Raw genomic sequence first — 27804 nt, forward strand, 5'->3', positions numbered from 1 at the left:
ACGAGAATAATCACTAACTAAGGCCGCAAAGAGAAATAGCGCACTGCATCGGGCATATTTCAACTTCTAAAAAGGTCGCTCTGGTTTTCTGGGTTTTTTACGTCATAAAATAATTATAATTCGAAAAAATATTGAGCACGGCTATAGTTTAAAAATTTAAGAATTCAAGTACTCATCAAACACAGAAAATTAAATTATGATCGGCATAGTTATCTTTCCTTCCCATTCCTCTCTCAATGAAAAAACCAAGAGAAAGATATTCACAAGCAGAATAGCGGGCCGCTAGAAAAAGAGCGCAATTTTAAATTTCCCGGTTTTTACAATATTCCTTGTTTTTTCTCAAACATTCCTCTGGTTCTCATTTCGTTCCGGTGAGGAATTGGAACTATGCAATGAAATTCACTTCATTCAACATGGCGCTGACCGACTGCCACCACCGTAGTTGTAGTAAATTTTTTATGAGTTTTCTACTATTTTCATCATAATCGATCAATGTATTAATGAAATTTTAGTTCATAATGTCCATCTAGTGTCTTTGTGTTCGTCAACCTTCGCTTTCATCGATATTATTGCGAGTTTCGGCAGTGTGATACTTCCACCCGTGTGACCACGCTCGGAGCGTTTTGTTTGTTTACGTGTTTCAAATTTTATCAGAGAACTTACATTTTTGTGATTATTCTCCTGCATTTCGAGTTTGCATTACTGTCATCTCATTAAATATTTTCAGTTTTTATTTAACATCAGACCAGTGTATTAGCCGTCGAGAAATCATTATACTTATCGAGGAAATCGGTTGTGGAATGTTGACACAGCTCAGGACAAGAATGTTCGTTTTCACCCCAATTATGAATTAAAAGTACGAATGTTTCACATCTATCAATGAGATTCTCAGTTGACTTCAAATAATTATCAGGTTTTTTCGCTGTCATGTGACCAATGCTGAATTTGTTTTCCTCCTTCACGAATGGATACCAATGCCCCCTCAAACAATATTGACACTATTTATCAAAGAGCCCCCTCCTGATAACAAGAAATGTGTAAATTCAATCCGAACTTGTGGTGCGTTTTGGTGCTTTATGCTGTTATCAGTTGTTTCTCAAAATGCAGTGGCTATCTAGTAATCATCACCAACTCCAATCAACCAGGCACCGTCATATTCGAAGCCGGATTTTCGGGTGCTGGAAGTGGGCATCGAGAGTACTCGCTGAATCCACACCGCAATGGATATTTTGTGCAAAAGTTGTTTTATGTTGATCCCTCCTCCGGAAGTGTAATTCTAGTCAAGCATATTGATTGCTCTAGCATCGAATACCCTAGTTTGTTCACGTTGTATGTAGATTCTACATCAAACACAACATTGGAATATCTATCTGTTCCACTGCGGATATTGGTGAAAGACTGTGATGATAAGTCAGAATTCAATGGTGAGTTGATCAATGTCTTGACAGTTATTTTCTTCAGCTCTCCATCTCAAGCTGAAAAGTTAGATGATGCTTAAGTAGCAAATGTTATTTTCATGAAACGTCCTCAATGGGAGAAACACTGTAGTTTTTCCCTCCATGTGTTTGAATATCTTTACTCAGGGTGGCTAGTGACTGGGAAAAATCAAGGAATTTCGTCAATGGTCAGAGAATATTTTGTGTAGCCGGGTTCCACTTAAAAATTGGGTCCACTGCGGACCAGCTGATCGCATTGTTTGCCAATGTTTTGACCACATTAATTACTGAGTGCCCTAATGTTTTTGTAAAAAAGTCAAGGAATTTCATCAGAAGAAGTCAGGGAATGGTAAAATGAAATTTTACTAGCCACCTAGCTCCGCTTGCACGCCACCTTGCTAGCTCACTATCATTGAACTTATTGACTATAAAGCATAATGCCGGCGTAGGTCCGCAATCACTTATCTTGTTTGCGGAGTCTGAAAATCTCCATCTCTATGTTACTTTTTTTTGGCATCATTCCTTGAAGTTTATGCAGAATTTTCTTTGCACAGAGAAAAAAATCACGGTAGTTTTAAAGAATTGCCATAGAGTAGTTTTCTGTTTCAAAAATAAATTATGACAGGAAGTCTGCAAGGTTGCAAACGGAGTTATGTGATTGCTGACTTACACTGTCGATAAGTTAGTTTCAAGTATTCATATTGTTGAATTCTAAACTTCATATTTTAAGACAGGAAAATACTGCCAAGCCCACACTATTTTCCAGGGAAAGCAAGGCCCATAAGTTCAAAACTTTCAAATAAAAATGTTTGACTCTAATTAAATTTTTTTAACTTTTTGGCCTTTCTGTCTCTGAAAAATAGTGTGGACCCTGCACTATTTTACGACTTTGTTGCATACAGTTTGGGCCATATTTTTTGGGGTTCTTTTCTCCATACTATACTTCTATGAGACCCAATTAAGTTCCTCAGTCAATTAGTCTACTTGGTTGTAATTTACAAAATTCCCTATCTAGTGAAGTAAGTAATTAATGATAACTCCATGAAATGCTCAGACATGAGGAATTAAGCTTTCGTTACGATCATCTTTTATTTAAGGTAAATATCTTACTGATGGTCAGTTATGTAGTAAGCAAATTTTTTGCTGAAAATTAGTAAAAATCCCAAATTTGCCCCTCTGAAATCATTCAGCAAACTTTGAATTCCAAGGTAAATGATATGCTGATCTGACAAGCAATAATTTTATCAGAGGTAAATCTTGTCTTTTTTGTGAAAGATTCTTCCAGTGCTCAAATAAAATCAATTTTTCACATTTGCAGATGCTGATGCACGAGCATTCATTAAATTATCAGAAGCAAAAGAGTGGTTTAGTGAAACACTAGCATCGTTTGTGATTCCTGGTAGCAGGTGAGAGTTTTATTTTAAAGCATTTTCTTCAATTTTTACATGTATGCTTTGCAAAAAATTTAAGGTTTGTAAGATTTTCTTGAATGCTAAGTAGGTACTGTATGTGATTCAATAACTACAAAGCCATACAAATTAGCAGTAGCCTGCTCCGAAGTGTAACACCTGAAGTTTAGCTAAGAGGTAATCTTTTTGGTAGTCTTTATTTGGTTCTGTACAAATTGTATTAAATTCTCTTCATCTATATTCTGCACTTCTGACTACAGTAGACTTTTGGAAATCAGTTAAGTACATGCAGGTTACTCTCCCGTTTTTTAAAAAGAATAAAAAAATTTGAGAGGTTTTGCAGTGAGTTTCTTATTTTTATTACCTAATGGGATCATCAAAAGATGAAATATAAGTCAAGCCCATCTTCAGTAAATATAGCCGCTTATATTGAAATGGTTGAAATCGTCCTGTAAATGCACTAATTCTGCATGCTTTTAAATATTATAATTTATAAGAATATCTGTCTCCTTCCCACCCTCCAATTCTGCTGAATGTTGACACTATCAAAAGTAAAAAAAAAAAAAAAAAAAAAAAAAAATGCCCTCCAGTATGAGTAACAATTTTTAACATCCTCCTATTAAACGTGTCCAACAGAAATATGAGTCGGCTATCAAGTTGTCAATTTTGAAAACCCCCTCAAATTCTGCCTTGTTGATGCAACGAGTAAGACGTTAATATTTGAATGGAAAATTTGGTTTCCCTCCAAGCCAGAATTCATCCCTCCAATTATTATTAATAATGCAAGTTTGTTGTCACTCTACTGTAATATCTCAAGTAATTGCAGTCAACTCTGAATAACTCTGAATCTTTTAAAGTTCAGAAAATATCCTATTGAAACGAAAATACACCCCTCTGAAATATAAAGGCATCATTATCATCTCAAATAGAAAGAAAGACTTCCGTCCTCTTTATTTTTGTCGAACCACTTTAATGTAGTTCTGCTAGTATTCCAAGTTTTTTTTAGTAATGGAAAACCCATCAGCTTCTCTTATCTAATTTAACTTTCACTTACTTTTGTGCAGTTTTGAGCCAGGACTATTGGCCTCCCCACCAGCAGAAATCTGCCTGAAGCAAAGTCAGTTGCTTACGAACGTTGGATCAGCCCTGATTCCTGCTTCCATATCCCAGCGATGCAGAATCAAGTACATCGATGTGAGCGATCAAAGATTTAAGTTCGAAGAAAGCATTGGAGACCTTGTTGCTGCACAAGATGTTTGCATACCAGCTGAGCCATCTTGGGATGTTAGACTCCTTTTTCAATACACTTGCGATGGAATTTTTGATATTGTGTCTCCCAGTGAACACCATATTAAGGTATTTATTGAACACTTTTCTCCTATGTAATCAATAATTATGTTGGGTTATTTTCTGCAAATCTTTAAAACAAATATTCTCCAGGAATCTAAAAAATGCAAAATAAAACTGTGTTTTGTATCCAACTGACCATCAAGATTTTGGCTTATCTATAAAAAAATCGCTATCAAAATTTTCAAGAGTTAACCATACTGTGGCTCTGAACTGCCTCCAACTTGGAGATGAGCCCAATGGTTACCAAGGAATCTTACCAAGTTACCAAGTAGTACTGTAATCTTTGACAGTCAATTATGTTCCTCCTAAAATGTTCCATCCTACCAATTAGTTTTACTCTTTATTTGTTTTGAATTATTTTCAGCATTTATTGTGGGCCTAGGAGGTAATGAACAAAACCCTCCTTTAAACTTTTTATTAAAATCTCCACCCTCCTCTCTCAAAGAGCAGCATGTGTAACATGTGTCAAAAAATTGAAACAGCCTCTACCTCTCCTTCACTTTCTTTCTTGCATGTTGCTGTGTCAAACTCCTTCATAGACACAAAAATTAGGCTTGTTAGTCCCTTGAAATTCTGTTATGTTGATAGAACACAGCTCCATATCATATTTTTCATTTTCTACTTTATTTGTTTTTAAATATCAATCTTTGCTTCATTGCAGATCGTATTCTGGTACAGAAGAGACTTCAATGACACCAATCGAGTGCGCCGAGATACGCGTCAACCAGGACCACAATTTGAACGCGCGCTGTACGTTGCATCCATAAGTGAAGAGCAGCCCCCGGGCTTGTCTGTCTGCTCTGTCGTTGCTCGAGATGTAGAAGGCAGTAGTTCTACGTACTCCATGGTCTCCCTCCTAGACGCAAGGACACAGTCTTTGTTTAGTATTGATACCAAATCTGGTCTAGTCTCTACAGCTGCAACGTTAGACAGGTTTGTCACCTCAATTGTTTATATTTCCTGCATAATTATTTATTTTCTCTTTTTTAATAAAAAAAATCTCACCAGAAGATTTTATTGCAGTAAGATTACACATAGTTAAATTTCCTAGTCAATCGTTTATGAGTCTACCATGGTCCGCTTTCAAACATTTTGTGTGGCTAACCACAGATTTTTCTTACCATCTAAGAAAGAGAGTCAACAAGAGTGACTTTCGTTATTCAATAAATCATTCTATTTTGACCCTAAGAGTATTCTGAGAAACTTAATATTAAAATGTATCATATCTTGCAATATATTCTCAAATGTATAACCCAAAAACCATCTGACTCACTGTTAATTATTACAATGTTATGAAGCTCTTTATGACACTTGTTATTATAAAAGGAAGGAAACATTTACGTTTGATTCGTTAAAGTTTAGAAGTTTGGGTCCCCCCCAAAAAAGGTTAGTTTAGTAGGTTGGATACTTTGAGTACCAGTATTTAGTCCATCTATCTGTGATCTGTAATTGAGCTCAAAGACTGTTTCAATCAAAAATTTTAGCACATAGCTGAAGTACCAATATCAAACTCATCTTGACAGGGTAGTAAGAAAGTAACAAGAAAAAAAAAAAAAACATTGAAAATGTGCCCCAAACTGTATGTACTGAACAAGGTGATAAAATCACACTATTTTGAGAGGAGATCAAGGCTAAAAAGTTCCAAAACTTTTGGAGCTCTTTAGCCTTGCTTTCCGTGCAAAATAGTGTGTATCCTGCACTATTTTACCATATTGTAACAGTAAGTATACAAGTAAGTCTTTTCTGTTATTTAGGGAAGTCTTGGACGTCCACTATTTTCGAGTAATAGCAACAGATTCGGCGTTTCCGCCACGGTCCTCTACCACCACTCTTCAGATCAACGTTTTGGATGCAAATGACCATGCCCCTGTGTTTGAGGCTCCTAATGCTGAGTATGAGGCTTCCATTCGTGAGTCTATTCCTATTGGCTCCTCCGTGGTGACAGTTCGTGCAACGGACAAGGACATTGGTCACAATGCAGAGATAGAGTATTCCATCCAAAGCATCAATAGTGGAGGTAAGCAGAACCTTTCTTTCAAAAGCTATCATCAAAGATTATTCTAAGTTTTTTTGAATTGTTAATGCTCAAATATGTTTTAAACTCTGAGCTTATTTACCAACTGGCAAAAACAATTATTTTTTAAAAGGTCTACATTTTGAAGCACTGACACAAACTTCAACCTTTTTGTTTTTAATGCTTATTGCTGTACCGTATTATCAATCCAGAATTACAGCCAAAATAAGAAAATTTGAGCCAATACCTTTATGTTTTCAATTGTAGATTCCCTCCCCTTCTTTTTTTTCAGCCATTGTCACAAAACCACCATGCATAACACTTTCGGAATGAAATAGCCTTATTCAATTTATGTATCGATAAATCTTCAGTCACTGAAATAACGTTAATTATAAGAGACTGTGAAATTTTGAATGTCATGATTTAAACAATCTGCTTCAAATATCGAAATTCTTCAAAGTGTCAAAAATGTATTTGATGTAAAGATGTTTAATGTATAATTTTTTTTTTTTTCACATTATTTTCATTTCAACTTTTGGAATCATTTCGAAATTACTTTAATGGCTCACTCTTAATATTTTCAGAGGTGGAGGGGGGGGTCAGAAAAATTGAATGCCCTCTCTCAATATTTTTTTTATTTTAGATAACCATGAAAATTTTCCTAGAAAAATGTGTTAATGAACACTCTTTCAAACATCAATAATAACTTAATTTCTTTTTCAGGTCTTGTTGCATCAGAACCGGGCTCTGAACCATTCTCTCTTGACGGCAAGTCTGGTGTTCTGATAACACGACTCACTCTTGATCGAGAAACCACAGAAGTTTTCACTATTATTGTTATAGCAACAGATCAAGCTTTGCCAGCCTCAGATCGAAAATCCTCCACCGCCACAGTTGTTGTTCACGTATTAGATGACAATGACAACTACCCGCAGTTTTTGGAAAAAGCATATTCAGTCAGTGTAGATGAAGATACTAACTTTGCTCAGTCACCGGTCATCGCAACAATTAAAGCCATCGATATAGATGAGGGTCAGAATGCAGCTATTCGTTATGCAATTATCGGTGGCAATACCCAAGGACAGTTTTCAATCGACAGTCAATCAGGAGAAGTCACACTTGTGAAAAGCTTAGACTATGAAGCTTTGCGGAACTATAGACTCATAATCCGAGCTCAAGACGGAGGTAGCCCTAGCCGATCAAATACAACGTCTCTACTGATCAACGTGAAAGATGTCAATGATAATGCCCCGAGATTCTACACCACTCTCTTTCAAGAGACAGTTTCTGAAGCTGTACCTGTTGGGTATAGTATCGTACAAGTGCAAGCTTATGATGCTGATGAAGGTGATAATTCTCTTATCAAGTATAGTCTGTCACCGCGTGACTTGGCAGGCTCACCAGCGAATGAATTGCCAATATCAATCGATGAGACTAGTGGGTGGATTGTGACATCAAAAGAATTAGACAGAGAAGTAAACAACAAGTTTCAGTTCCAAGTTCTAGCAACAGACCATGGGTCGCCTCAAAAAACCGCTACCGCAAGTGTTGTCATTTCAGTACAAGATGTCAATGACAATGATCCTACATTCAATCCAAAACAGTATGAAGCAGTTGTAGGAGAAGATGACCCTCCTGGAACTCCCGTGACAAGTGTCTCGGCAACAGATCCTGATGAAAACCCTCGCCTTCACTATGAACTATCTGGTGGAAACACACGCAGTAGGTTTATGATCACAACCCAGAATGGCCGTGGACTTATCACCATCGCTCAGCCATTGGATTACAAGCAAGAAAAGCGATTCATCATCACCGTCAAAGCTACCGACTCGGATGGCAGGTTTGATACTGCCACAGTGTATGTCAATGTCTCAGATGCTAATAACTTTGCCCCAACCTTCGACAACCCTCCTTACTCTGCAAGTGTGTATGAAGATGCACCAGTTGGCTCCACGGTTTTAGTTGTCACGGCTACTGACAATGATGTTGGGCAAAATGCACTAATTACATACTCTCTTGCTGCAGGCAATGCACCAGAATTTACCATTAATTCGCAGACAGGAGCAATTATTACAACTAAACCACTAGACAGAGAAACAACAGGGGGCTATCTTCTAACTGTCACAGCGAAAGATGGTGGGGTTCCTCCGCAATCTGACACAACAGATGTGGAGATCACAGTTTCAGATGTCAACGATAACAAGCCATTATTCTCAAAGCCAGCATATACAGGATCAGTATCAGAAGATGCATTAGTTGGAACAAGCGTTATTCAAGTGATAGCAACAGATGTAGATTTTGGACTAAATGGACGAATACGTTATGCTCTAGGCAATGATACTGAAGCCTTTGTCATTGACCCAGCATCGGGTGTCATCAGAACCGCCAAACCTTTAGATCGTGAAAGTGTGGCCCAGTACGAAATAGAAGCATTGGCGATCGACCGTGGAACACCGCCATTAACAGGAACAGCCATGGTTACCGTCAAAATAGAAGACGTTAATGACTCACCTCCAGCATTTGAGTCAGATAAGCTGACATTGTATATCCCAGAAAACTCACCAATAAGCTCGACAGTGGGCGAAATCTATGCAAAAGATCCAGATGAAGGGCCTAATGCAGTTGTGCAATATTCTGTCATTGGTGGGGAAGATTCGAACAGTTTTTCGTTAGTGAGGAGGCCTGGCTCTGACAAAGCTGACCTTTTAACGATGGTTGACTTAGATTATGAGAGTGCCAAGAAACGTTACGAACTTATAATCCGCGCCGCCTCTCCTCCATTGAGGAGTGATGTGCATGTAGAAATCATTGTCACAGACGTCAATGATAATGCTCCTAGATTGAAAGACTTTTTAATTATATTCAACAATTTCCGAGATTGTTTTCCATCAGGCGTGTTTGGTAAAATTCCTGCCTTTGACGCTGATATCTCGGACAAGTTGTCTTTCAGAATTATCTCTGGAAACAATGCGAACTTAGTGAATTTAAATGAAAGCACAGGACACTTAAGTTTGTCACCGCAGCTCAATACAAACGTGCCGAAAGTTGCGAACATGGAAGTATCAGTTTCGGATGGAATCAATGAAGTGAAAGCTTCAATGCAGTTAATGGTACGGTTAGTCACAGATGAAATGTTGTTCAGTTCGATTACAGTTCGTTTAGCTGACATGACAGAGGAAGCCTTCCTGTCCCCTCTCTTCAACTTTTTTGTAGAAGGCTTAGCTGCTATAATTCCATGCCCAAAAGAAAACGTCTTTATCTTCAGCATCCAAGGAGACACTGATGTCAGCTCAAAAATTCTCAATGTTAGCTTTTCAGCAAAAAAAGCAGATGGAAGTTTCTACACTCCACAATTCCTGCAGGAAAGAGTTTACTTGAACCGTGCGGTTTTAACACGATTAGCAACTGTGCAAGTTTTACCTTTTGATGACAATCTCTGCGTCCGAGAGCCATGTTTGAACTATGAAGAGTGTTTGACAGTCTTAAAGTTTGGTAATGCATCAGGCTTCATTTCGAGTGACTCTGTTTTATTCAGGCCAATCTATCCTGTCTCAACTTTTTCCTGTCACTGCCCAAAAGGGTTCACAGGCAGCAGAGAACATTATTTATGTGATACAGAGGTAAATTTGTGTTACTCAGACCCATGCCTGAATGGAGGCGAATGCAAACGGAAGGAAAGTGGGTACTCGTGCATTTGTTTGCCCGGTTTCGCTGGTGACAACTGTGAAATTGACTTGTCCAAAGATACATGTAAACCTAATGTCTGTCAGTCTGATTCTTCATGTACTCCACTGCCACAAGGTGGATTTTCCTGCAACAACTGTGCATCAGGAACAACATTTGAGTATCACAACAACTTGTGTCAACTGCGTGGTCGCAGCTTCCCTAAACACTCATTCCTCACGTTTCCTTCACTGAAGCAACGCCATCGTTTGTACCTGAAACTCAAATTCGCCACTTTGGAAAGTTCTGGATTATTGTTGTACAATGGTCGCTACAACGAGAAACATGACTTCATTGCCCTGGAGTTGATAGATAACGCCCGCTCCTTACAGTTCTCTTTTTCACTTGGTTCAAGCACAACACGCGTCATTGCAACGTCACCTACTGAACTTAATGACGGCAACTGGCACACTGTCACAGTAGAGTATGTTAATAAAAGTGCAGTTCTAAGTATTGACGATTGTGATGTAGCCCTGTCCATCAAACACGGTTCTCAGTTAGGACTACACTGTGCTAACATTTCAACTCAAGTTTTGGAAGACCGTTGTGCCCTATTCACAGAGACTTGTTATCGTTTTCTTGACCTGACAGGCCCGCTCCAAATTGGGGGTCTCCCTGCCCTTCCTTCCTCCACCAGTTTCCAAGTTCAATACACAGATTTTGTTGGCTGCATTTCGGATGTTTTCATAGATCACAAACTTCTTGACCTGAACACGTATGTTGCTGACAATGGAACACTCATCGGGTGTGCAGAGAGGAAGTCTTTCTGTTCATCTCAGCCATGTCAAAATGGAGGCACATGTTACGATGACTGGGGGAGCTATAAATGTGAATGTGCAGAGGGATGGAGTGGTAAAGACTGCAGTCAGAATATTGAGCCTGCATGGCGATTTAAAGGAAATGGTGTACTTTCGTTCAACCCTCTCTTGAGATTGATTCAGCTACCATGGTTGATTGGAATGTCGGTACGAACGCTTCAGTCAGATGCCTTCCTCATCAGTATCCAGGTCGGTCAAAATAGCTCAGCAACGATCTCTTTGGAAAGTGGCTACATTGTTTTTGCATTTGATGGACAGACTGCAGCACTTGGAACAGCGCGTATCAACGATGGTGCATGGCACCGCGTCGAAATCATGTGGCAAAGTGGTGGTCAAGTGAGAATTGCGTTGGATTATGGCAAGCGCCACACTGTCAAGACTATAAATGCAAAAATTCAAGGCATGTATGTCGGAAAGATCATCATTGGTGGTTATGAAGATGAACAGAATTCAGTGACAAAACCCCCTGCCTTCAATGGGTGCGTTCAGGATGTGCGAGTTGGCAGTTCACAAAAGATAGCCCAGCAAGCGACTATGAAAATAAATGTGGAAGACGGTTGCTACGAGGGTGATGAGTGCACAGTAAATAGCAATCGCTGCCCAGTGCACAGCGAGTGCGAATCTGACTGGGAGCAGTACAGCTGTAAGTGTCATTCTGGTTACATTGGAACGTCGTGTACGAATGTCTGTGAATTGAATCCGTGCTCCAATGGAGCAGCATGCGTTTCTGCTGACAAGCCACGTGGTTATAGCTGCTTATGCGCATCAAGTAAATATTCTGGGGAGTATTGTGATGACAAAATTGATGAGACTTGCCCAGTCAGTTGGTGGGGGCATCCAGTCTGTGGACCTTGCAACTGTCCTGTTGACAAGGGCTACAACCCTGATTGCAATAAGACTAACGGTGAATGTTACTGCAAGGAAAATCATTACCAGCCAGATGGCTCAGACCAATGTCTAGACTGCAACTGTTACTCCGTTGGCTCTTTTGGCCTTGATTGCAACACCCTGACTGGCCAGTGCCATTGCCGTGCAGGTGTAATTGGGCGTAGGTGTGATGCATGCCCAAATGCTTATGCGGAAGTCACACTTCGAGGTTGTGAAGTAGTCTATGACGGATGCCCAAGAAATTTTGCTGGTGGACTTTGGTGGCCGCGCACTAAATTTGGAGATGTAAGTGTGGAAAACTGTCCGTCAGGTTCACATGGAACAACCACACGGTCATGCGATGATTTCCTTGGTGGTTGGCAGAATCCAGATCTCTTCAACTGTACGTCAACTGCATTCCTGCATGTTAAATCCGTTTTGAGTCAACTTGAACGAAATGAGCTTAGCATCACGACTTTTGTGGCCATCGAGACATCCAACACGCTCCGCCGTGCAGCAAATGAAACGCCGTCGTTGTATGGCTCAGACGTATTGCTTGGGAAACTAATGATCGAGAAACTTCTTGCATATGAAACATCGTTATCTGGTTTGAATCTGACACATAGCCAAGATAAAGATTACATCGAGAACATCCTGATAGCTCTCAGTAGGTTTGTCAACACAGATGTCACTGACCAGTGGATCAAACTTGAAGAAAAGAAGCAAAACTTGGGGATGATAATAAAAGCTCTGTTGAACTACCTTATAAATCTTGCCAAAAACCAGAAAGATACCTACACTGATCCATTTGAGATCGTAACACCAAATGTAGCCCTTGGTTTAGATGTTGTATCGTCTGAAAGTTTATACGGTTACGAAACAGAGGGAACGTTTATTGATAATGACATTCAGCTGCTGGCTAAACAGTCAGAGCGTGTAGTATTGCCTAATACGCCTCTCGTTTTACAACCTCAATTTGCCAGTCTTAAATCAGGATCAAATAATATTTTAGGCCTCACTAACTCTCATTTCATGCCAACAGTTATTTTTCCCAAGTACAACAACTATCTTCAGAACAAAGAGAAGTTTGACCCTCACTCACAGATCATGATCCCAATGGATCTGCTTGGCATCAAAGATCCATCGCAAGTAGAACTCACTCAGCACGACTTCTTAAGAGACCGGCAAGCAGTTGTTGGTTATGCCCAGTACAAGACTGTTGGACACCTACTTTCTAAACGGTATGATGAAACGGTAGTCAAGCGCTGGGGCGTAGACCTGTTGATCGGTTCACCAGTAGTATCAGTGGTTGTTATAGCCAATGATCCTGACACTGATGAAATTGTGACATTGAATAACAAAGTCCCATTGACAGCGCCAGTCAGGTTGCGGCTGTGGCTTAATGAACCTATGGTCTCTTCTCGATCCAATCCTCAGTGTGTAAGATGGACTGCAGACAATGAGTGGACCCGAGCAGGCTGTCACACAGAGCTTCCAGAAAGCAACTGGTGGAGGTCTTCAGAACCAATTCTCATCAACTGTACATGTAATCAGTTGTCAACACACGCTTTGCTGGTTGATATGATTGATCCAGAGGTGAGTGAATTCCAGCTGACGTGAATTTTATTTTTTTATTCACTCTCATTGTTCCAGTAAGTCATTATTAACACAGATCATACTGTTTTTTTTTATGTTAGCCAAACTGAATTCAAACATATTCTTAATGAGCAATGCCAAAACACTGTATCTGCATAGATATACTTTTATCCAATTTCAAAAGTATTGTGATTTTTCTCTTCAAAAGTGAAATTTATTTTTCATGGAAACAAAAATAACTTTTTATAATTTCATTTCATGATAAAGTTTGGTTAATATTATTTGTAGGGAAGATAAATACTTATTAATTACAGTATATTTCTCCATCTAGGGTATATGGTGAATGACTGGGACACGTAAAAAAAAATCAGCACAATTTAAGCTGGTCTTTTTACTTTTTTGAGACCCACCTGATTGGGTTCAAGCTAAGCTCACCATCAAACGTTGTTAAAATAAAGCTTAATCCATTGAGAACTAAATGCGATGGACTTAAATACTTTTCCTATCACATTACTTGGTGTTCACACCAATGAGTCAAGTGGTGGGAATTGCAGTCTCAGGTTAAATTTTCAAGAGTGTCAACTCAGAAAAATTTGAGCTTTCAGTACAATGTACGAATAATAAAGATTTTGTAGTGGCAGTTGATTCAAATGTTATTAGAAGATCAACAGTGAATAATGTTGCGATTCCTGCTTTTGTTCAGCATCCGCTAAACCAATTGATTTTTTAAAAGGAACTTTGAAGATCATATCTCTCTAGAATTTTGGCAGAATAGAAGTACTGTAATATGTATCAATGAATTTTATTTAGGATATTGAATTGAATTTAAAGTTGCATTTTACTTTTAATTTCAGTTTGTCCTCGAAACCTCACCTCTTGAAGATGCTGTGACATGGCTTGGATTTGCGCTGACAATTATCGCTCTGACGTTTTCATCCATGGTCCTGTCTCTATTAAAGGCGCGTACGAATTCGAGCTCAATATTTACGAACCAAGCCTTCTGTTTGCTGATAACACAGACCATCTTCCTCCTGTTATTGAAAGGACGTGCAGAAATGGTCGCTAATGAGGTGATTTTCAGTTCTTTCAAAGTATCTCTTCTTCTTTCATGTTTCATAACATAGACTCTTGTAACTCTCTAAACTAGCAGACTGCTCAATCATTCAGAAGAATGTCAGTAATACTCAAATTTCAAAATGTTAAGAAAATTTGAAGTCTCTCATTTTACACTCCTGCTTTTTTTGTGGGTGAAAGAATGATAATGTTAGAGCTCATTTTTCTTGGAGAAACTCTCTTTCATGGGTGTTACAGTAGAGTGATGTTCAATCTCATCCTTTTTTTCCAACATCTGAACACACCTTTGTGTTGCTTGCCTTTTCTAACAGTTAAAATGAAAATACAGGAGCTAATTATTCTCATGCACAGGTATTTTTTGTTTCATTTTCTTTGTGTGATGATGTGTCAGTGTCAATTCGGTTTATGAAACATTGATATTTTAACCTGTATGTGCACTAAGATTTTCAGTTCTTCTCTTTTTTCCTTTCATTTTAGAATTTGCTTAAGATTGTCTGAATGTATTTTTCAGATCCTGTGCAAATTGAGTGCCATCAGCTTGCACTATTCTTGGCTGTGTGTTTTTTCATGGTCGTTAGTTGGATCACTGCATTTGTATCGCATGTTGACTGAAATGCGAGATGTCAACCATGGACAGATGGGTTTCTATTACTCCCTCGGTTACTGCCTCCCTGCAATTGTAGTTGCTCTAGCTGTTGGAGTTCGCATAGATCAGTATGGAAACTACTTCTTGTAAGTACCACATCTGTATGTCTACGTTTTAGAAGATGCTGAAGGAAGATTTATAAACCTAAATAAGTCAATTAAGTGTGCTTTAGAAAGAATTAAAAATTATAAAGAACTAATGTAGGAAAATTACAAGCATATCCAAATCCTCAGTTCATGTGTAAAACAGAATGGTATTAATTTGTGAGGCAATGGTTCAGAGGAATGATGAGCGAATTCCTAGAATTCAAAATGAGGCGTAGTGAAATGCCTCTGCCTCTCTCTCTGCCTCAGAAAAATCGTCCAATGTGATTATATATCATGCAGCTCCTGAATTTCTCATTTTTTTGGCAGTCAGGTGATGTAGTGGAAAATGCCGCAGTGATGTTTTCCAAGTTTTATGGGAGCAAAATGCAAATTTAAGTCAGATTTGGCCACTTCAATGCACTTCTATCATCTAAATATAAATCAGAAAAAGCCTATGAATTTATTTTTATGTTTTTTGTTGCGTGCATTAGATAGCTTTCCAGAATTTTTCAAAAAAAAATATGTAGCTTGGTGTTTCTGATTATTCCTTTTCAAGTGAACCATCAAATGCTTATTATATTAAAATTCATTCATGGCAAATTAAACTCTGTCATTTTCCCATCTCTGATAATACCATTTACTTTTCAGCTGTTGGTTGTCTCTGTACGAATCAGTTGTCTGGAGCTTAATTGGACCTGTTTGTCTTGTAATATCAATCAACATCATTGTATTGCTTCTATCATTGCGTGCTGCGTTCACGCTTAAAGATCACATAGCTGGCTATGGGAACCTTAGGTAAATAATCCACCCATTTCACATAATTTTGTAAATGTGTTAATTCACATGAAGTAAGTGAGAATTGAACTAATTGTACCTTAGTGAATATCCTCTCTAATTTTACATCACAAAATAAAGCTGACAGTTATTATTGTTGAAGCTTCAAGTAGATCAATTCAATCAACTTTAAGACCCTATGTTGTTTGGAAATTTGAAGTTGAGTAAACATGTGCACAAGGTTTGGATCTCACAAAAAAATTTAGGGGCCAAAATGTTTTTCTTGAAACAGTTAATTATAAGAACCGCATGTCTTTCATTATTTCCGAATCAGACTTTTCCTAACTGATGACATATATTTATAGCTTTCTTTTACTTAATTGTATCCCTCTGAAGAGGCCCTTAGTAGATTTTAAAGTCAATTAAAAAAGTTTGTCTGGGCTCTAGCATTTTTATAGTTAGCTGACTGCGAATATATAGGTGCCAACTTTAGCCTTGATTTAAATTATGTAGGCGTAAATGAGAAATACTTAACGCATGGCGCCTGTCAGATTCAAACATTTTATGTGCAACTGTAACGTATTTATCCCCAGTGTTAAGAAAATATTTTTTCTCTTGCAGAACCGTACTGTGGTTGAGCGTTGTTCACCTGCCCCTTCTGACCATAGTCTGGATACTAGAGCTATTCTCAGCGTCCGAGCGGGAGCCGATTTTCTGCTACCTTTTAGCTCTGGCGTCAGCAGTCCAATCATGGTTCATGCTGTGTGGCTTCTGCTTTGGCAACTCCCGCATCAGGATGGGGCTCCACCATGCGGTGTTTCGCATGTTAGGGAAAAAGGTTCCTCCAATGCCGACAATAAATGATAGTGTGGATGTTGTGCATGCACCAGTCAGCCCATCGCTCAATCCAGGGGTAAGGCAACTTAATACCGCTTTGAGACAAATCAAGAGCTTTCGATAGTTATAAATCTTGGGATGTAATAAGACCAATTTCCTGCACCCTCTTTGTACATTATACACAGTTTTATTACAGTATAATATTTTCGGTTCCCTTTGAAAGATTAAAAAATATTAGAACTAAGCACTTGGAAAATATCCCACTTCCTTTGCTGTATCAGTAAGATTGTGCAACCTTTTCTCTGTATTTCTCGGAACCAAACAATTGTAACTTGAAGGCCATTTCAGTAAAAAATCTCACACATTCGAGGGCTGAATAGAAAGTAATGCATGCTTGTAATTATTTTAGGAATGGTTAAAGATTTTTTCCAAAGCAAATAAGCAAATGAAAGAAGGTATAACGACGTGTCTTTTAAAAAATTTAGCAGTTTTTGACGTAGTCACCATCGCACAATGCATTGTAGCACTTCTAATATTGCATACCAAGTTACAATTTATTGAAAAAAAAAATGGGTTGGAAGTAGCTATGAATTCAACTATTTTAAATTTTCTCCTGTCAAAAGTTTAAATCAAGTCGAAAAATTTCGAACAAGAAGATAATGGTTAAACTTTTGCCTTTAAATTAACTGTAGCAGAAATGTATGACTTTCAAACCTCTTTTTCTTGGTTCAAACTTGATGCGACTTGGTGTGTTTCTGTTGAATTCATTCCATATCTATTGTTACTATCCGAGGGTAAAACCTAGAAGTACATAGCAGTTTCAACTAAGAGACTTATAGAATACATCGTTTATGATATGACGATTCTTCCGCACAAAGGCAACACAGTTTGTCCGAATCAAGTGGGTTGTCAAGTATCTCAGTGAGTCAGACAATCACCCGAAATAGGCTTTCTCAAAAAATTTGATTTGTACTTGTTACTTACTCATCTATTACCCTGGGCTTTTGTTTCTATTCTGGTCAGTAACCTGTTTTTACAATATTATTCCAGCGCTCATCATTAGCCTACCATAACACTGGAGTAAATAGTTTTGAGCCCGCAAGAAGGAATTTTGGAATTTCAATCTCAAGCACAACTTCTAGATCAACAACAAAAACCAACAGTAGCCCATACAGGTATGATTTTTATAATGGGATTAAATTTAATTTGACGTTGTTTGTTTACCTCCCAATACTTGCCAATGCTCGTTTTTTCGAGAGTTTTTAGGGAAGCTCTGTTGTATTATCATAGTCACCTCAAGGAAATTGTAAATTTCATTGGTCAAAATTGGATGGAATGAGCCTATCATCCTGAAGAAGGATCTAATTTTTATGTTAAATCTTAAGTACTTACTATTGGTCCTGAAAAATAATTGATTTCAATAGTCAAAAATGTTTAAAGGTTTGAATATAATATGAAAAACACTCAAAATCTGTTGCCAAGAGAGGAGTTAAAAATTTGGAAATTTTTCTCTATTCCGTAATTGAATAAAGTTACATTCCTTTGAATTTTTGCAGGAGTGATGCCCAGCTTCGCCAGACATCAACCAGCACAAGCAACTACGATCAATCTGCTTCTGATGTTCCATCGCACTTTCAAAGGAGAAAAACACAACACACCTCCGACTCTGATTCAGAGGTAATTTCTTCCACTGAAGGATTTTTTTCCTCGCTAGATTTCTTATGCTTGCATTAAAGAATAAAAGAAAATAATGGTACACTTATGATCAAACCATTTATCTGGAAGGAGTCGAAGCATAAGAACAGTATCCTTCCCAAGTGTTGAAAGAGGCAGTTTAGTAATTCTTTATAACACCAAATTTTTCTTAGTAACGTATTAGTTAAATGTGTCATGAACAATCACACCAATGACTGAAGTCCTCAAGGGGCACTGAGTCTACTTTTGTTTTTCAAATACAAGCTCTGGCTTTTATTTTGCAGGCATCAGATGGTCGGAGTTTGGACTTGGCATCATCGCACAGCAGCGACGATGAAGAAACCTCAACCAACAGGTCCCAGAAACGGACTGTGAGTGCCTCGCCGTTGCCTCCCAACATCAAGGGAGATTCAAAACGGTTAACAAGTGTTGAGCCTCCTCAACATCTAAATGTTATCACTAACTCACAACTGTTTCCTAATCTGAAGCCGGTTTATCCATCCCGGTGGGCTAGTCACTTAACCGATACGTACAATGCAGGTACTATTTCAACATTTTCTTGATTTAATTGTATAGCTTTAAGTGCAAACATGGCAACCTCAATTGGATTTCTTTTTTTAATAATCTTTATTTTATAAGGTTCAATTCAGATACTTTTCTCTCCAATTAAATAAAATTGGTTTTGAAATATTTTCTCTCGGTAAACACAAAGTAACCAGAGAACAAAATTAAACCAGCCATGATTAAGATGCTTCATTTGCAATATCTGTCACTGATTGATTATTTAGAGCGTTAATTGCATTCACCAGGAGTAGCATGCTAGAGGGAGTTTAAAAGCCAAACTAGCCGTGAATCAATCGATTTTTTTCTTTCCTGACATTCATTCTTGATTCCTCTGACTAAGACTTTAGTTCCAAATTTTATAGTATTGATGAGCTGTTCCTAAAAGATTATGTTTCATGCTAATTTGTTGTTTTGTTGTTATTGTAATATTTTCATTTGTTATTGACCCGTATTATGGCTGTAATTGCAGCTTTTTATGTACAAGAATTTTAAAGTAAATAAATAAATAAACCTCTAGACTAGGTAATCCTAAATGGTAAAAGATGGATACTCTTTGTCATATCTAATCCTTCTCTAATTTTGTTTTTAAGTGGAAGAAGAGCAAGAGCCATCACATGCACACCGCTGGCAAGGAATGCTCGGATCCACCATCACAGACAACGAAGCCAACATAGTCACTACAGCGCGAATGACCTATGAGCCAAAGCTGATCAACTCAGACTCGATTTTAGGTCACACGCAAGACATTTATGATGAGGAGTATAAAAAGGCAGAACTGGGACATAGGCTGTACTATGATCAAGACGTTACTCCTGGCTCTGATGTTGAAGAGAACAAGTCCACGCTTGGAGACAAATACTCATTTCCCTATACTGGTGAGTTGAACTGATTAGATTGGCTTATTGTAGGCAAACTCAGTGTTTCTCATTTTTGATATCAATGTATTACTTGTGATTATCTCACAAGTATGCATACACCTGTTGCTGTGCTAAGTTTTTTTTAACTGGCGCAATAATTAAAATCCTCCCACTGTTTTTCTAAAATTTTTACCTTTATTTTCTACATTTCATGCTACTCAACAGCAGAGCATTGTTAAACTCTGTCTTTTAGCATTAAGTGCACAATGCTTGGTTTAGACTTCTGCCATTAGCCTACTGTAACTTGATCAGTTGTTTTGACCGATGCAGCTGTCAATAAGTATAAAAATTGGTTAAATCCCAGTGAATTGCAATCAGTCCAGTACCTGCTTCAGCGCATCTAAGTTCAAGTACATATCAAAAAAAAATTTCTCCAAAGATAACATATAAAATGTCAACTCAAGGGGAAAAAAAACACATTTTCAAGGGAAATCTTCTCCAAAGGGAAAACTTTCTTCTATCTTTTAATTAAAAAACTGGTCAATTTTTTGGACTCCATTGATATGTGAAGGCAACACTTTCAATGGCCTTTTTTATACCATCCTCAGATTTATTTTACTCCCTTGATCCTTCTATAATTTTTCATCCTTTACTCTCTGAATCCTCATCGAATTTCTCTTTCCTTTGCTCTACAGCCGAAGAGGACCACTGCCGTGGCTCGCCCAACTTTGTGAGCGATCTTCAGAACTCGTACTCAAACAGCGCAACACTGCTGCACAATCGAGAATTCACGGAGTCGCCGTATTCGCACCACAGTGCTGAAGCCAGCTACATTCCAAGTAGTGGTGCTCGAGTGTCACCGTATCAGAACCTCGACCGAGCGCAGTACTCGCATCTTGAGAGCCATCCGCGGCATGTTCAGATGCAACACAGATCAGAGCACCCCATTGAAGATATTTCCGAGTCTGAGTGAGTATCCTGTGACATCAACTTCCTAAAGATTATTTGCAAAGCAAAAAATTGTTCGAAATCCAGTTCTCTGAAATTGGCTGGTTTTTGTTCTTAGGTCATTTGCAACGTTTGCTTAGTTAATACACTTCACCTGAAGTGTGTATCTAGTGTAATTTTTTCAATAATCTTTCAACAAATTAATTGCAGCTCTTAAAAACTTTACTTTTTCTATTCTTCATATATACGCTCTGCTTATCATGAAAATAACTTTTTCACTTAGTTTTGCTTGAAAAAAGATTTTTAAAGCCAAAGATTTGAATCATGGATGAACAGAAGAAGCCCAGTTCGTTTTTAAATGAAGTAAAAAAGTACTTTTTCTCTGCCAAGGTCTCTTAATCTTCTTTCATCTTGGAAATTTCAATCTTGTTTTTTACTTTCTCTCATTAATCTTACTAGACTGTCTCAGATCTGTGACGCTTCAAAATAGATTACATGGATTTATTTTGATCAAAGGTTACAATAAGGAACTAGTAATTCCATATACTAGTTCCAACAATAGTAGTTCTGAAATACTATTGTTGGCTCATTCCAGAAACAACATATGCACCATTATTTTCCTTATTTTGATAGGTGCTTCTATGGATGAGTCAGAAATATTAGTTCCTTTTTGCAAAATGAAGTTCAGCTGGATCCAAACGAAGCAGTTGTTGGCTTTTTTAAAATTTATCATTCTTTCATAGAGCAGCAAAACTCAGATTAGCCTATTGCTTTTTGATTTGCTTTGTGTGGATCCTATTCAGTAGCATTGATACTCGCGTGTGTGACAACCGGAGCAGTTTAAATGACTCACAATCCGTCATTTCATAAGCAGTCCTTACAACCTATACACTTTGTCTTATATGCATGTCTTTGAGATCATTTTTGGTCATCGTAGACTTCCAGTAATGTTGATTCAATTTTTCTTCTTTTCCTTTTGTTGCCTCTTGGTGGTGGTCTATGTTTTAGAGAGGAGGTAAGGATCTAATGTATCTGATTTTCTTTTCTGTCCTTCACAGTCTGTGCTATCCTTCTTGTACATTTTAGAATTTAAAAATAGGGCTGACTGTCATCGTAGAATATTGTCAATTCATTTGTAAGTTTTGGCATTGGTCATCATGGGGTTTAAAATGTGATAGATTGCTTTAGAAATATTGCGTTTTAAAAGTAAAATTCTCATATTGGCAGTACACCAAGAAAGGTAACAATTGTGTACTTTGAGACTTGTCTTTGATCGGCTACTGGTTTCACGATAGTATTGTTTTACTCACCTATTTCAAAAACTATGATAACATGAGTAACTATCTAAGTAGATTCTCACAGTTGTTACAAGCAAGGATTAAATTTGTGATTTACCATGTCAGGGGAAATTTAATAAACTTTGTTGTTCAAACGTTAGAAACAGCATTTGCCGGGCAATTTGAAAAACTTTGTAACTACACCTTCATCATCGTTTTGAGAGAAAAACCACTTCGTCATTTGAATATAGTCTTGCGGAAAAGGCAGGCCTCCAAAAATTCATGAGCCCTGGCGTCCGTTGTTAATAATGTCTAGCATGGCTTATGCCAAAATTTTCAATTAATTTTGACTTTCGTCATGCAAAAAATGGTGAGAGCCCCAAGAGCCTTGCTAGGCATCATGAAATTTATGGCAAACTAAATTATCATGGAGTATCATAGCAAAGGAACAAAACAAGGAAACAAGGCTGAAATATATGTGTATTATGCAAAATATATGTATTTTAGCCTTGTTTCCACTGTTTTCTTGTTTTGCGTCTACTATTTCCGTTTTGGGCTGCCTTTGTACCTTGGTCTTTGTTCATAGCAAAGGTATATATTGGGGTTGCTTTTCAACTGGGAGGTGAACTAATAATCCTTGCAGTCAGGAAAGTGTCTGATATCTTATTACAGGTAGGAGTAGATTTTCGTGGGTAGGAAGGAAACATATGCCTGTTTTCCTGACTGTTTCTCTTGTCAATTTCCATTTGCAAACAAATTAAGTTTCATCCATTCTTTTTACTTTCCTGAGATTCTAAAATATTGTCAAGACTGGTGAAATAATCCATCGTAATGAAAGTTTCAACTAAACCTGCTATGAAGTAATTATTCTTAGGCCATTGATAACTGATGAATGTGTGTTGTTCTTTTCCAGGAAAGATACCAATGAAACGCCTGTCTAGCAAAGATAATCCACTCTCCAAAGTGCTGTTACAACATGGTGCTCCCTGGTAGAGAACCAGTACCTGAATATTGGTAACATTTTGTAAAAGTTTAACTTTTGGGCACATTATGCCCAGCCTGTATATTTGTAAATTTTACCAAAAGCAGATAAAAATCTCTGCACTCTATTGCCATATTTTAAAGCCATATAAGTTTTCATTCTTTAGTTTGTAAATCTTATTTTTTTAGACCAAACTACACAAATTTGCTCTCACTCCAACATAATAAGAGTGTGGAATGGCTGTGAGACTCAGAAAATTTAGGAATTTCAGCGATACTGTCATCTACCTAATTTTCGAAGCTATTTGTTCACCTAATTAATTTGGTGGATCGATCAAAAAATAAAAATTTGTGCAGTTTGGCCTTGGCTTTTCAATAGCTCAACTGAAGCAAATTCAGTCAAAACCGCATTTATTTTTTTGTTAGCTATTCAATTTTAATAACATTTTAGCCAATTTTTTTGTTTTCAAAAATCCTTCCCCTAAGTGTCTGTGAAAAATTACTGTTTTTTTCACACGCATTTATTATGAGTCATTTGATGCTAACTTCAATGGGAATTATGCCTCAAACGAAACCATTTATACGCTAATTCATCCTTAAGAAAGAAATTTGTTTAGTGCTGAAAGCATGAACTACCCGGCCTTGTAAATGATGTATGTTTTTTTTTCAAACGATTACTAAGAAACATTACAGAGGATGATCGATCTTTGTTCTTTTTATGTTGCACAAATTATGCAACTCTCAGTTTAGGCTGTGAAAAACCATAAGCATTTACTTTTTATGGATGATTTTTTGTTTCTATTGCGATAAACAGCAACTGAATGCCCACACTCTTTTTGTTTCAAATGAATTGAAAAGTGCGCTATTCTAAGGACATTCATTGCCCCCCCCCCCCCCTCGAAGGGCTTTTCATGTGTATATGTATGTACAATCAAATTAATTTATTTTACAAAGTGTGTATTTATTTCTTATATATAACTTATGACCAGGGCTCCCATGGAGTTGTTGTATTTTTATTTGCTTTTTTATTTTGGCCAAAATGATTTAAAACACATTGTTACACTCATCAGATTCATGATATCAGTATTAAAAAATATTGACTGAAATTAGTTAGCCATGGGTCTGTTTTTCAGATGCCTGCCTAAAAGCTCAAAAATAATAACGAAATAGAAATTTTGAATTATGTTCTTCTATGAAACAGTTAAAATAGACGTTTCATTCATTAATTCAGAGTCAAATGTTTTCAGAGTTTAGCAGTTGAAGTTTAGAAGAAGGCTGGAAGCTTAGCTTTCATTTTTAATTGGAACTCTTTGCCAAGTCCTACAATAATTACTCTGCCAAGTCAAAAATAATTTTGATTCAAAATTAAACAGAAGTATTCTGTAAAAATGCGGTTAAAACCGTTTTTGAATTAAAAAAGTATGCATTTAGCTTTTAAACATTTTTATGCAGTAGCTGCATCAAGTTCCTTTTTTGACATGAAATAATTTCAATCGTACTCTACTCTCATTGTTCTGCCTGCTCCCCCCCCTCTTCTTTTCTTTTGGAAAAAAGTAAGACTGATTTATTCACTTTTCAATGACTGTATGTACTCAAACGTTTTCATACTAATGGCTAGCGAATTTAAAAATGCTCATTGTCCTTTTTATTAACTCTATAATGTATAATTTTTTAAACTAACTGTGTCAGTTGCTTTGCACATTTTTTGTCCATTTTTTCTTTTATATCTTTTATATTTTGATTGTTTTTAATCATGGTTGTACTGTAAGATTAGTATTTATCTTGAAAGCCATTGAGTAGAAACAGAAAAGAAATGCATTTCCTACAAGAAATTTTTAATAACAAAGCTCTAGAAAAAAGCATGTAAAATTGCCTTTGGCAAGACGTAAAATATAATAACTCATAAGCCCTATTGGAATGATTATTATTTGATCTTTTGAAGAGTTGTAATTTGCTACAGCAGTTGATTTTGTGTACTTAATGTTTCTTATTCTCATATTTTTTAGCAATTTTATTCTCCTTTATCTGTCCTTTTCCAAGTACTTAATTTTTTTTGTTTTAATTGAACATCACATTCCAACAGCTAAGCTATATTTTTCTTTGATTTCTCTTTGGTACTGGTTATTTTTTCCCCATCTTTTAGATATTTTTGACAAAACATTCCTTTTTATTTTGTGATATTATTTTTATTTTTCTGTACTTAATGTTTCTTGCCATGTTATTGCCCTTTTTCGTTTTTTCTTACGGTCATCCATCAAGTTAAGTTAATATTTATGACCCTCAAAGTGATCTGAAATAGCTTGTAATTCTCTCACTTAACTTTAAGGTTGTCAGAATTCAAATTTATTTCATAAAATGATATTTTTTCACCTGAAGTATAAACGTTTTACACGTAAGTAGGATTAAGGATCCCTGCAATTTACAGACTGCAAATCCAGGGTGAAACAGCAGGAACACATATTTCGTTAGCGAAGTTCCAAAATCTCAACTTCCATTTGATTTTCTCAAAGAGAACAAACCAACTCTATTGTCTTAAATGTTCCTAAGATATTCTTAAAACAGAGAAACCAAAATCAGATAAGTTCTCTAAACAATGATGTTTAGTATTTTTCTTTTTAAAAAATAAAGTAAGATAGGAAGTCTGCAATGTTGCAAGTCGAGATATGTGCCTGCAGCTTCACTGTTCGTAAGTTTTGTAAGGATGGAAAAAAATATTTTGCAGCAATTCTTTTTGATATTATTTAGGCTCCTTGATGTTTTACAACGATGATCTTGGAAAAGTTCAATTTTAAAATAACCCGAGAATAATCAGGAATAATGCCCCTCATTTTTATATTATCAGGAGAAGTTTCTCTACAAATAATTTTATTAAAAATTAAAGACAGAATCTCAGGCATTTATTAGTTTTTTATATTTTAAAAGAAACAGTATTTAATTTTTTTTGTCTTTTTTGCCCTTATATTTATGTCGTAGCTGTTGTATGGACTAAGTTGACATTTTCTAATTTGCCATAAGTGCTAGATGTTGAGCGAGTAAAATTTAGAGTCCACAAGATAAAGTAAAACTATCATGAAGGATTATCTGGCTATGAAAAAATTGGAAGTATCCAAGTTTAAGGTGGGTCAACTTCAGGCATGAATTTGAAGTCAGGCACCATGGTTCTATGTTGACAAGGTTTTACTGGCCAATTGTGCCAGAGTTGTAAAAATTGCAAAATATCCAGTATTTTCCCAAACAAACTAAGAATCCGTTACTGTGATTGAATTTCTGATGAACTGTTTGTAAATAAGTATTTATAACAAAATATCTGATGTTTGTACTTTTTGCATTCTATTTTTTTGAGCTAAACGCTTTTTAAAGTGACAAATGATTTTAAAATTTTTAACCCTCTAAATTTTTTCGTAAGTAAAAAAGTATTTTCTATCTCTAAAGTTTTTTGCCTGCCTTTTTATAAAATTGCTTATCTCATTAAAATAACGAATTAGCTGCTTTTTAAGCAACCTACTCTTGAAAATGTTTTCTTATCCATCCCTGGAAACATTTTATAATTTATTTTAAAACGCCTTGTCTCATGAAAATGTCTAAACAATTGTCAATTGAAACAGTTTTGAAGTGCAAATTGAATCTAGGTATTTAAATTTTTATTGCTTCAATTTTATTCTTAAGCCAATGTACAAAAGGTGTTAAAATGTTTACAAGATTAACTTCCGCAAACTATCCGTGTGTCATTTCCTCTATTTGTATTATTTCTCATTTTTAGTTCCTTCAAAATCTGTCCATTAGTTCTAACAAAATTCCCTATTTATTGAAGCAAATGTTTGTTTTATATTTCTCTTGATCCACTGTTCTATACTTGTGTGCAATAGTACCCTCCCGGTCCCTTTTTTTCCTGCTGTTTTGTGTTTTTTGCATCTCAAGATGATGAAAAAACACTCAAACTTTTGCTGTCTATGTAAATAATTTTCCAATGACCTGATGAAAGAAGAACCAATTATCTTTCCACTATTGCCCCTGCACAGACTTCAAGTCAATTTTAGCTAATTTAAAATCATTCTCCTTTTTTGCAACTCTTGTTTGCAAAATTAACTCTTCTTTTCAAAAGTATTATCTTGTGATGAAGAAATAATTGAATTTCCCACTGCAATTTTTTTGAAGCCTCTAATGTGAAAGTTAAGGATGTGTTCGTCCTCACTTCAATAAACCTTTATAATTTTTGTCAATTACGTTTAGTAAGTCAATACTCATGGAAAAAATGTTTGACCATCATCACAGTTTTCCTTTGAAAAAGGTGCGTTTCAACGCAGAAGCTCCACGTTTTTTTACAATATATTTTCTTTTTCTTTTTTAAATGTTGATACTCTAATTAATGATCTTCAATTTATATCGCGCTCATCTGCAATATTTTGATGAAAATAATACAAAGCATTTAAAGCATGACCTATATAAATCGTAAGCAAGGTCGACAAACAAACTTTTATTCTCTTACACAACCTGCCAGATGAATTGCCTTTGTACCTAAAATTTCCGTTAGAACAAGTCAAAAGATTGTAAAAGATCGTTCTTAGTAACATCACTCATTATGATTTTGTTTTTTTCCTCCTTTGATTTAGGTATTTTCTTTATGTTGTTGCGCCATTTTGTGATTTCGAAATTTGCTCATGTTGCCTTGTATTTTGAATAAATTGTGTCTGTATTTATAAACATGAATTGAAGTTATCATTCATTTCACCTTCTATTTATCTCCTTCAATAGGAGAGAAATCTTACCTGTTAAAACCTTCTGCGTTTATCTCAATTTGCAAGCACAAGGCTAATAGTTGGAGAGTAGTGGAAACTGTCTAGGAATTTCATTT

General features: G+C 36.5%; 1 protein-coding gene across 1 annotated transcript; it reads left to right on the forward strand.

Annotated features, from left to right (window-relative positions):
- Positions 1–27659, forward strand: stan (Protocadherin-like wing polarity protein stan). The gene is made up of 16 exons (XM_019051613.2): positions 1–1424; positions 2755–2842; positions 3910–4201; positions 4857–5128; positions 5950–6212; positions 6933–13213; positions 14068–14283; positions 14799–15019; positions 15668–15814; positions 16415–16706; positions 17681–17805; positions 18187–18307; positions 18610–18865; positions 19480–19764; positions 20442–20715; positions 22885–27659. Exons 1-16 carry the CDS (start codon positions 1034–1036, stop codon positions 22910–22912), a joined length of 9552 nt encoding a protein of 3183 aa, XP_018907158.2. The 5' UTR covers positions 1–1033; the 3' UTR covers positions 22913–27659.
- The last annotated feature ends 145 nt before the right edge of the window (positions 27660–27804 follow it).

Source organism: Bemisia tabaci, chromosome 4 (genome assembly GCF_918797505.1).
Source record: "Bemisia tabaci chromosome 4, PGI_BMITA_v3".
Classification (NCBI taxonomy): Eukaryota; Metazoa; Arthropoda; class Insecta; order Hemiptera; family Aleyrodidae; genus Bemisia; species Bemisia tabaci.